General features: G+C 47.0%; 1 protein-coding gene across 2 annotated transcripts in view; it reads right to left on the reverse strand.

Annotated features, from left to right (window-relative positions):
• GALNT14 (polypeptide N-acetylgalactosaminyltransferase 14) overlaps nucleotides 1-12,269 on the reverse strand; it is a 98,505-nt gene that overhangs the window by 40,998 nt on the left and 45,238 nt on the right. For both annotated transcript variants that reach the window (XM_030498964.1, XM_030498965.1), the window contains one exon: nucleotides 2,035-2,133. In XM_030498964.1, coding sequence (XP_030354824.1) covers nucleotides 2,035-2,133 — 99 coding nt within the window. The remainder of the gene's footprint in view (nucleotides 1-2,034; nucleotides 2,134-12,269) is intronic.

A 12,269-nucleotide genomic window follows, 5' to 3' on the forward strand; every position in this document is an offset into this window, starting at 1 on the left:
CACAACTTGCCTTAAAGGGCTGGTATCCGTATGGCTGGTTGGATCAAAGCAAGCCTGCAAGTACTACACCCAGGGGGAAAACAGTGAAACTTGATGCCAACAAGCCACCTCCAAACCATGAGGACCAGAAAAAGTAGGGTCAGCTCAGGATCTTAGCCCAGGGAGAGGTAGGGGACATGGGGACACTAGGTTGTCATCTCAGTTCCTCACTGCCTGGGCTTGCCTCTGTGGTGCACCTCAGTGGGATGCTCTGCAAGGCTCTGTCACCTTCTGGAGATCAGCCTACAGGAAAGATGGCTCAGAAGGGGCCACAGAGCTGGGGAAAACCTCCCCACAGATAAAACATGATTGCTGGAGTTGCTGGAGCAGGTGAATGGGAAGGAACAGTGCATGGGGGCAAAGCTGTGGTGGAAATCACATGCAACCAGGTAAGGAAGGCAGCAGGGCCAACTAATGAAGTCAAACAAAGAAAAGAAGAGGAACAATGAAGAAAGTCTTTTTATAGCTGGAAATCACACACTTCAGAGGACAATATCCTCGAGGAAGAAGGAAATATTCAAACTAACTTTGATTATATTTCTAGCTTTGCCATCATTTTCGTGAACAGTTCTTTAATGAAGCCAGGTATCAGGGATCCAGGCATAAAAGCCATATCACAGGTCTAACATCTCTCATGTGACACTCATAATTGTACCTGCCAGGACAGTCAAGTGCTAAGTTATGGAGAGAAATGAGACTAAAGTCCATCCCTCCGCTTTACATGTTATAAGCATCCTATATTTCAGGAGCAGAGTGTTTGGCTTTGCCTTGCCACCTCTGATACAATGGTAAACCTATGCAAGGCACTGTAAAGATAAAAAAGAAGGTCCAGGATCAAGGAGGTGGTACACAGTACCAAGTGTCAGTGCTGTGCACACCCAAAATCTGCACACCCTAGAGAGAGAAAGTGGTGACAGATTAGTAAGCGTGAAGTGAAGGAGATGGGATTGGGCATGAAACCATAAAGCAAAGCAGGAATTCAATTTCAGGACTGTCAAACTCACTTGTGGCACTGGGTGCGCTCATCTGAGGAACGATGCTGTTTCCAGAAAAGAGCCCAGCGAGGACATGATGGTGAAGAAGGCACAGCTGAGGCCTCCCCACAGCCAGCAACCCCAGTCTGACCAGTACCAACAATGGCAAAGGGTCCCTGGGGCTGCCAAGGTTTAACTGATAAGGCTTGCAGCAGAGCACAAACCTTCCCTATGTGGGCATGAGACACACCTCCAAAACACCACCAAAACAGGCACAGAGCAGAGCACACCCAAGCTCGCTATAGAGGAACCCACCAGCAGAGACCTGGAAATAGACCCTCGGATGTGTAGTGGACACTTCACTAAATCTTCCCACAAGAGAACTTGATTCAAGGCACACACTGAGATTAAACACTGATTTCAAAAACCTGTGGTGAAAATGAAGTCTTTAGTCTATCCACTACAGCAAAACACAGCCAAGAACAAAACAACAGATGAAGAAATGGCCACATGCCCAGAGCACTCCACCATGTATCCAGAGGAGTACAGAAAACGTCCTTGAAAATCTAGTCTGCATGTGCACTGTTAGGGCTTCTCAATTAGCAAACCTTTCTGGCACTCAATGGGTCACTGGAGGAGCTCAAACAGTACTACCAGAGCAGACATCTGCAGAATAATAGCTGTCCCTAAAGGACTGGGAACAAGTACAGCTGAGCACTGATACCCAGCTGGCTATAAAACCTCTTATCCCAGACAATGTCTAATCTTCTGCTGCTCCCTCAAGAGTGTCCCATGCTACTTCCTGCAAAGGGAGCACAACTACTTACTTTCCTGAGCATCCCACTGTAAAACCTGCTTCTCAGAGACCAGCTTTCACGCTGATTTCTCCCAGTAATCATTTGAGACCATAGCTGATAAGTCTGATCCCATTGCTGCTGTGAGTGCAGACAGGTTCTGCCTTTATTCACAAAAGCCTCTAGCCCACTTCACCCTTCTTTAAGAGCAAACTAGGAGCTCTTACCTCCGAATCGTCCTTAGCAGGGTTGACCTGGCCTCATTGTGGAAGGTGATGATGACGCTGGTTGATGGAAGGTCCTGGCGATAGTGCAAAGTTGTACACCTGAGGAGAGACAAAGAGGAAAGGCTGCATGAATCCTTTCTGAAGGAGTCCAGAACCTGCCAGGTAAATCACTGAGGATTAAAGCAGCAAAGAACTTAACTGTCATTAACAGGAAGGGATGAGAAAGGAGGCACCCAGCTTGCAGCCCTTTAACATTGTTTGCCAGCTAGTGCACCCTCCTGGTGCCACCAGCCACCCCACAACAGGTAGTGGGAAGATAAAGGTCCTCCTTTTTCATATTAGCGAGGGCAACACCACCTTCAGCAAAGATACTCCCCACTGATGTTAGCACGATGGGATCAGAAAGGGGTCCTTCATGCCAAAGGCAGGCACGGCTAAGGCACTCGCAAAAGGCTAGCTGCAAGTCTTATGCTGCCTTGGTTTGTTTTATGAGCTTCCTGGGTCTTTTGGTGTCACCACAGAGGTACTGGTTTATTGTGATGAGGTTTTGCTGCTTAAACTGAGGCAGAGGCCCAAGCACCCAAGCACCCACACAGCTGGTGCCACCAGTGGAGGCAAGAGCATCATTGCAGCTCCAGCTCCAAGCCACCACACTTCCACCTCCTGAGGCAGCAACTTCCACCAGCCGGCTGCAATGTAAGCCAAGTCCTGCTCCTAGATTGATTGTTTCCTTATTCATTCTGCCTTAATAGCACAACCTGACTACAGGGAAGATTGGCATTTAACACTTTCCAAGCCAGCCTGCAGAAGGTAAAAACCACAAGTGCAACCACAGCCCCTGCTGTCTTCTTTCCAAGAGGAAACGTAGACTCTGTAATTACTTTGACCTTTAGATGATGAAATTTGTGGCTTTTACAGGCTGATGCCAGCATACTCCTAGCTCAGGAAATCCAGATACACCTTTTACATCTGTGCTGCTCTTTCCAGGTCCCTGTCGGTCCCTGTGATGGTCTTAAGACGACACACCAGTGGCAGGAGGGTACCAGCCTGAGGAGCTCCACATCCCAGCCATCAGGTCCCTTCCCATCCGTGTGCCACTTGCCTGCTCTTGTGTCGCTGCCCAGATGCTACCACTACCATCCTCAAGTGAAGCAGGGAAGAGGACTGAGCAACCAATCTTTCAAGAAACCATCACTTTTCTCCCCCAAAGCTCTGGACCACAGTATCTGCAAGGCGAGGTGAAAACAGATGGAAAGATTAAGCTGGGGACGGAGAGGAGAGAGCAAGTAAGAGCAGCTAGATATTGCTGGTTTATGCTAGCAGCATGGCACGTTGCACCTCAGAAATGCCAAAATGCTTGAGGTATTCTGTTTAACAAGAATTTTTAATCTTTTCATGTTGAAACTGCATTTCTGACTATTTACAAAGTGAACTTAATGAAAAGAAAAAAGAGTGTGCAACAGGTGAAATAATGCCAAAGATAAGAACAAAATGACATTTTGGGTGGGACAAAATATTTGCAAGCTGAATCTGTTGCTGCTTTCTCTCTCTGTTTCGCTCAAAACCTTTCCCAAATCCTGCCTCAACTTGACAAAGCAGACGTCTCATTACTACCTTGTCCTTTCAGCATAGTTACCAACCCTAGAAATTCATCACTGAACCAATTCTAATTCTAGGTGCATCCTCAAAGGACACCAAAGTTGCACAGCTACTCCACATGCAGGAGGAAATTCAGTAACACTGCCCTGTGCGTCAACACCCTCATTCATCAAAGTTACATCAGGGATGCTAAAAGTAGAGGGTTTCAGAATTACTAAGCAGCATCGGGTCATGCCCTGAGCTGCTCATCTGGGTCACTGTGGTCCCTTGCATCATCTAATAACCAACTTCAACTGAGCTTTCCCAGCACAATATGATGAGAAAGAAGCTGCTGCTGCTGCTCGGTGCCTTTTTTGCCACGCTCAGGCTCAGATCTCGCTTGCTTTGTAGAGCTGCAGGGACAGACTACGACAATTGCTCTCCCTGTGCTATTTATACACCATTATCTCCTAACTGTTCCCAGATGCGCATTCTTCCACCCACTTCCAGTGCAGCATCAGAAGGGGTGTCTGTGGAGCAAACAAGGGAAGCTATTTCTGGAAAAGAATGAAAGAGGGTGGAAAATATAAAGTTATCAATACTTTACTTATGCTATTACAATAGTTAAGGAGCTAATAATTAAAGCTGCAGTGGATGTGTGCTGTATCACCCACCAGAACGAGTGCTGGGGATACTGCATGCTGGCTGCCAGCGGTGCAATGAAGGCTCCTCGTGTGCTTTTGAAAGTCTAGATTTCTATGCACCAGCTCAGCCTACCCAGGCAATGTACATGTGGGAAACACTGAACTGTCATATACAAGCACCTCCAGAGCTTGATCACTGGCTCTGCGACTCACCCCTGACTTCTCTTGCAGCCCAAAGATGGGACCGATGACTGCACTGCTGCTACAGCGCAGGCAGGGACATGGCAGCACCCCAAGCCTTATTCACCTCTGCACCGCTGGTGGGACTCACCTCTCCAAAAAACAGCCCAAAATGGGTTAGGCTGAGCTGCTGCATCTGCCAGGACTCCTCCAGGGTCCCTATGTGGCTCTGGCTCTGCCCTTGAGCAGGATTTTATGCCTGGGCCCTTCTTTTCAAAGCTATCCCAAAGTTTCCTCCAGTTGGGTCCTGATTTTTTTTCTTCCTCTCCCAGTGTAACTGCAGCTAAACATCCTCCCAGAAGGCAGATTTCAGTGTAAGTTGTTGACTACAAGTGTTTTTTTGGCTCTTGCTTGGGTAATAAAACCCACAGCTTGGAAAAGCATTAAATCCAGCATGTCCAGAATTATTTTGTGTGACAATTACATCTGGGGTAATTTCAATTTAATACCTCACTGCAAGTGAAAATTGCAGCATGCAGCCCTAAAATTGCTGTAATAATGAAAATAAACCCTCTAAGAGCTGCCTGTGCTACCTCAGGCTGTCACTGGATAAACATTTTGTGCTGGTTATGGGATTTCATAGGTCACCCAATTGCAACGAGAAAAACAACAAAAACAACACCCACAACATTTTCAGGAAACCAATGAAATCATGGGGGGTTTTTTTTAGATTGTTCAAAAAAACCCAAAAGTTAAAAAAAGGAATAACTGCATATTTGCAGTGTGTTGAAACTCACTGGCTAAAGCCATTTAAAGTACCATGCTTTGAAACCTTGCAGCAGGACAGGGGAGCAAGCTTAGCACAGCAAGTGCTAGCAGGAATGCTGTGCTCACAGCATCTGGGGAGGGCAAAAGAAGACAGAAGCTTGGATGGCCTGCTCTAAAACCCCAGAGAGAGCATCCAGCCAGAGAGACAATTGTTCTGTCCTGCAAACCCAGAAGTCAAACTTCCATCAGATGGGAAGTTTCACTTTTCTATTTTAAGGTTATTCCCCATTCAAATTTGAAATCGTTTCAGAATCAGAAAGTTGTGAAAGGGATGTTCTGACTGCAGACATCTTCAGAATCACCCTTGGAAAATCCCATCCTGAACTGGCCACTTGCTGTACTAGGGTGGAAGGAGCAGCACATCTCATCTCCGTGTTCCCAATATGCAGGAATAAATTACTGCACACCCATTTGTGGAGACAAGGAACAGATGGCCAGAGCCCTGCACTCATCACAAGAATCACAAAGCCCTCCCGTAAAGTCCCAACCCTTGGACATTCCAGTGGCCTCCAAAGTGCATCACTCTTTTTTCTTGGGTTGCTTCGACCCTTGTGTTCCTGTTCAGCGATGGGGTATCCCACCCTGGCTGGACTTTGCATACAGCCATCCTTGCATCCCTAGAGGTCCTCCTCATGGAGCATACCCATTTCCAGGGGGTTTCAACCTGTTTTACATTTAAAATGATAGACTTAACTTATAGTGCCCCTCACCAAAGCAAAGAAACACTGCCACACAGCACAATGGTAAAGACCAACAGTGTGAACAGAGATGGACACCACTCCTCAGTCTCTCCTGGTCCACCCCTGGGCTCATCCAGAGTATGTTTTCTCCTTGACACTATCACATGCCCACAGAGCTGCACTGTTTCTCCTGAAACCCACCTCTCACACTCACCCTCTCCTGTACCTCATTAACTTCCTCCAAGAGATGATTATCCCCATCCCACTCCCCCAGCTCCCCCTGCCAAGCTTCAGCTCATTCCTTTTCTCTGCTTCAGTGGCCACCACTTGCCAGCAGCTCTGCTTTGAATTTTTAACATTTTCCATGAAGTCCAAACTCTCCCTCAACACAGCTCACCACTTCCAAAGCGCTCTCTGCATATTTAGTTTGAACAGCCAGCCTCATCAGATAGAGCTACAGCATCTTTCACTCCCTCCTGGCTTCTCCCTTCTCCGTGGAAATATGTGGGAGACCAGTCTTGTCACCACACATCTAAACCAAGACTGTTTGGGTTGGTCTGCACGCTGCGCACCCACGGGGCTCTCCCTCTCACATCAGCCCAAAGGACAGAGACCTGCCATCACAAACAGTATGGGTTCATACTGATGGGCAAACCTACAAGCACTTTGGGTTTCTGATGACATTCCTCAAGTTTGACTAGCTCTCCAAGCTTGATGGCTCTCTTGAGTGAAGACACATGCAAGAGTCATGTCACAGCACTGCAACTACCATGAGCTGCATGTTACAACCATGGATGCTATACCAGAAGCAGAGACGAACTAGGTGGAGAAAGGGGAAAAAGACAAGAAGTCCTTTTAGCTTACAGGAAAAATGAGCTAAATTACGCAAATCTCCACCGCAACTTTAAGGAGGAGTTAATACTGACATGAAAGCTTTCAGCTGGCACCCATGCTGGAAGAAGAGATCTTACCAGCCTGGTGCACACCTCTGAAAGGACTCAGCCAGTCAGGACTGGAGCAAGCCTCTGCTCCAGCCTGGCTTTGGGCCGGTCCAAGTCATCCATGCCTGGGAGAAACCTCTACAGCTCTGCTCTACACACCATCCAGTCAAGGACTACCTCCCAGGGACCATGCTGTCACCCCACACCCAGCCAGAGAGACAGAATGGCAGGGAAAGCAGAGGAAAAAGACCAGACATGCTGAAAACATGACTGTACCTTACCAAAGGGTAAGCTAGTCCACTTCTGGGATGGGTGGCAGTCCAGGAAAGAAAAACAAGGAGAACTTTCTTTTATCATTTTTCATTCTTACAATGAAAACCAGGGATAATGTGTTCAAACTTAAACAGGGGAAGTTCAGGTTAGATATAAGGGAGAAGTTCTCTACTGTGAGGGTGGTGAGGCACTGGAACAGGTTGCTCAAGGAAGCTGTGAATGTGGATGGGGCTTGGAGTAACCTGGTCTAGTAGAAGGTGTCCCTGACCATGGCAGGGGGTTGAAACTAGATGATCTTAAGGGCCTTTCCAACCCAAACCATTCTGTGATTCTATAAGAGCTCCAGCTGCATTGCCCCAGCTGGTAGAGAATGTGCTGGGCTCTGCATGCCTGCAGGGATGGCAGGATATGCAGATGCCTTGGTCATACCTCTCAGGACAACCTCTCAGGGTGACATAGCCCCCAGCCAGTGAGAACCATTATGCCTTAACACTATCTTTGAGCTGAAGTAAAATTACAGGTGACTTCCATGAAAATACTCTAAAAATAGGGACTCTAGGCATGTTGCAATTCAGATCTATAGAGCAATGTATGTGCCAACTTGTACGGAAACGCATTTATAGAGCTTACTGCTGGACAGGACTGTGCACTGTCTCACCTGACCTCTGGGTTACAGTCTCTGGCATTTATCCCAGCATTTCACAGTTATCCATGCATTAAGCCCAATGACTTCTGTCTGAGTGCAGAGTACCTTTCAAAAAGTCATTACTTCATGCCCTCCAGGGATGGAAAACCCAAGAAGCACTGCTCACATTACAGTCAATGCATCAGTCTCGTACGGCAGTATAAATGGGATACGACAGTTCAGTATTTGCATGACCAGAGCACGGAAGAGGGGTCAGTGATCTTGTTCATGACATTCACCTCCCATCACCACCCTCAGTTCTTCTTAGCCAAGTTCTTCCCCAAGCCATCCTTCCTGCATGTTACCTCATGTCATTCAGCTTTCAGAGGCCTTCAAAATCCTGCTTTGTCTTTCCAAGCTTCCCAGTGGCCAGCATCTCTCCCTCCTTCTTTGGGTATGCTTTGCCCCTCCTCAATCAATCAGGATGAGGCTGCAAAACGGAGGGTTGATCACGGTCTGCCTTTGTGAACATTTCCAGTACCACCATGCAACACATGCACTGGCTGGCACCCAGGGCCATGCCGGGGCCAGATGTTAGCAGCAAATAGGCTGCTTGCACATCCTGCACTTGGGGTTGGAACAAAGACCTACTGAGAAAGCTCTGGGGTTTCCTCTGTAACACCAAGAGCTTCAATGCTGACCACTCCACCAGGATGCATCACAATCTGAGTGTGAACGTTGCTGCTCAGAGCACGTACATGACCTTCGTAGCATGATAGGAAGAGCAGTGGCTGCAGAGATTGCCACCAGCTATAGACCCTCTTGCGTCTATCCAGGTCCTGCAGGTCCACCTCTGCTGGCTATGACCACAGGCAGGCTGGTGCTACCAAAAGGCCTAGAGCAAAGAGAAGCTGAAAAACCAGCTGGAAGGTGGAGGACTCCTGAAAGCAGCTATGCCAAAAGGAAGCAAAAAGGGACAAGGAATCATATGTCAGCAGGCGATGCCACATGATTTCACGGGATGCCAGCTCAGGTTTGCCTTGCCAAAAGTGAAAACTTACCCTTGAGAAAGGCCAGTAGCATTTCTCTGTGCTGGTCTGGCATGTGCCTTGGGTTGGCATTCCCAAAAAGGGATTGGAAAACCCTGAGGGTGACATGCAACAGCCACAGTGCCTGCTGAGGCTGGGAGAATGGAGGCGATCAAAAGAGGAATCCCCTGTTGAGCAGATGATCTGAGGGTGTGCAAGGATTGGAGCGAGGGCGAAGAGGCACATCTGCAACAAATACTCAGTGGTGGTTAGCATCAGAGCTAACAAGGAATTATTTAGCAGGCTTTAACTAGATGTAATTGGATAAAACTGTAAGAATACCATCAGGAAAACACTGCCAGGGCACTGAACCAGTTCTGGCTGCAGATCAGACTCCAAGAGGAACCTGTCCAAGTCCCCACCTCTCTCCTCCCCAGCACATGCTACCACAAAAATACCAGAAAACAGGCAAAAGAGAAAAGCCCTCCCAAGGGTAGGAGAAGATGCAGCTGTTGATGAAAGAAGTCTTCTCAGCCTCCACGTTCTTCCATCATCAATATGCTACCATAAATGTGACGGTCACAGCAAGTGCTTGCCTGAAAGCTTCTGGAAATTGAAACAGTGCTATATTTGGCTAGTGCACAATTAGTATTTCCTCTAACTCACTGCTTCTTTCGGTCTCTTTCTTTCTTTTCCCTGCAAGATAGATATCTAAAAAATTAATCAAACAGCTAAATTTGAAGAAAGGGGGAAAAGCAAGACGGCAAAAATAACCTGACGTGCTGCTCCCTGCGAACCTCAAAACTGGCATGATGATGCATTTATAATTCATTAAAGATTCGTTGGAGTTTTGTCTTTGAAAAAGGGGAGGAGAGGAAGAAAATGAACCTACTAAAAAGGAAGGAGAGAATAGCACGGCTGCATTTAAAAACAAGTTAAACCAGATTGTGTGTCTTGATTTTCAAAGCAGCTCATGAATAATTCAGTCTTCTAGGGCTCTCAACACAGACTCAGGGTCTGTCTTGCTTCTTGACTCCCCCCCCCCTTCCTTCCTCAGAACTGAGGCAAAAAGAAAAAAGCAGCTAAGAAAAATAAAAAATAAAAAGACAACAAATAATAAAAAACCAGAACTTTCCTTGTCTTCAGTAGAATTTTAAAATGTGGCCAAATTTCTGATGCCAATTTCACTGCAACCAGAGCTGGCAGCAAAAGTTTTCACGTGGTGAAAGTAAAAGCAAAATCTGGCACCTTGCACCTTCCTGGAAAGCCACCAATCCTTTATTAAAGGTCTTTAGAAACCAGGACAACCTAAAACTATGTTTTAGAGGGTCAGAACCACAGATGTAAAGATTCATTAGGGAGGATGCTTTCTGACCAGAGCTTCCTGGCACCACGTGGCAAAACAAAGCAGACAAAGTCCCCATCACCACAACACCTCCTTAGTCATAAGTGGAGAAGCACAAACTCAACCCCACGCTGTGACAGCTCAAAACACCTAAGGCATGCAGCCCTTACAGCAAAAATCCACCCAAATGGCCCCCTTTCTTCAAATTTAGCTCTTTGAATAATTTTTTAGATATCAATCTTGCAGGGTAAAGAAAGAAAGAGACCAAAAGAAACATTTTCTGTGATCACCCTTTTGCTACAGTTGATGGAGTAGGAGTCTAAGGCACTGGGTAGCTGAAAAAACAAATAATAGTTTGATGGAAAAAACAATTGCATGGCCTTAATTATCAATAGTAGAGAGCCTTGGAGAATTAGTTCCATCACTTAGTAATGCTTGACTTTGAATTCAGCCTACACAAACATATTGGGTCGATAGAAATACCGAGAGAAGCATGAAAGTTAAACAAACAACTTCATTCTGTCAGAATTACTTAGGGCAACTTATCAGAGTAATCGATGGCACGTAATAACCACGAGACAAGTGGTCAATACATTACAGTGGTCAAAGGCAGAGGATGGCTCTAGCAGAGAGTGATCAATGGCACACTGCGAATGCTGAGGCACTTGGTGATGAAGTCATCAGCGGGCCCCAGAATGGTTCAGGTGGGCAAGGCATTGCTCCCTATGAAGGACACCGAGACAAGCAAGCTTTCTCTTCCCTATAAAAACCCCAGGAACCTCCCTGTGCATTGCAGGGAAGGAGGCATATGGAGTTTAAAGAGAAGACCCCATGCTTCCATGGATTGACCAGTGTTTGCCCACCCTGAGGGCCACAGCTGGGACTGTGGTCAATCCACAATTGGCCAATGTGGCCAATCTCTATCAGAGACCCGCATCCCTCCCTCCAGCAGGAAGAAGCTCGGTAACTGCCCACATCCTCTCACTGATGGTTCCTGCAGCCGCCAACGCACGGTGCAGCATCACTTCCACTCCAGCACATCGTTTGTTCCAGAGGAGCCCAATGTGTACTTTTCATCTGATACTCAAAATCACTTGCTTTTAAATACAGCCTGTCATCTTTAGATGACTACAAGCAGCAAAAACATTTGAGATTTAAACGAATTTTTTTCCTTTTCAGGATGAGAATAACAGATCCTTTTGACCTTCATTTTTCCTGTATTTTTACTTTTAGATTCACTGAGAGCTTTGCTTTCGGTTTATCCTGAAATTGTTACCTCCTGGCTCTTCTTTTTCTTAAATTACCAAAGAACGGAAACACAGCCATTCACTCAGCTCTATTGAGCCCTGTCCACCCACACAGACCCCAGATTCAGGGTCCAGAGACGTGACACTGACAACAGGGATGTAACCCAGGGTGTTTCCAGCTTCAGCCTCTCGAACAAAAGCAGCAGTGCCGGTACCCAGACATCACTCACCTTGAAATGGAGCGGTTCATTCTCAGGGCACAGAAACTGGCAGGCCACTGCCTTGTATTAAATTCCCAGCCCTCCCTCCTCCCCGACACCCATCATGACAGGGACATGCAAAAAGATCACTGCGCCACAGACAGATATCTGGGGAATGAGCTTTTATCTTCGGGTGAACGTGGCGCGAAAGTGTAGCTAATTAACTGGGGCTCTGGTTTTGAAAAAGGTTAATATTTTATCACGTCTTCTGTCTTGAGGAATAATTAGCCCTGGCAGTACTAGCTCTGCTCTTTCCCAAGGGACTGAGCAGGAGACTGGAGGCTGGAGAGAGACACGTGGTACTGATGGATAGATAGCATCTCAACTCTGGGCTAGCAGTACATCTAACCAGTGGTTACTTCTCAACACAAACTAACCTTCTGCAGAATAGTAACGAAGGCAAAGCCCTGCTCCAAAGCCTGTGCATGTTCTGCTTGTCCTGTTCTATGCCCTCACGTACAGGGGATGCTTTAAACCAAGGCACTGGCTCAGCCAAGAGCTTCACAAGTCTGGCACTGGAGCACTAGTCCAAATCCCTTCTCCCCAGGCACCACTGCTGGTGCCAGCTCTAAGGTGGTCTCTTCCCTTGTTGCACCAATGCCCTAC

This window comes from Strigops habroptila, chromosome 10 (genome assembly GCF_004027225.2).
Source record: "Strigops habroptila isolate Jane chromosome 10, bStrHab1.2.pri, whole genome shotgun sequence".
Lineage (NCBI taxonomy): Eukaryota > Metazoa > Chordata > Aves > Psittaciformes > Psittacidae > Strigops > Strigops habroptila.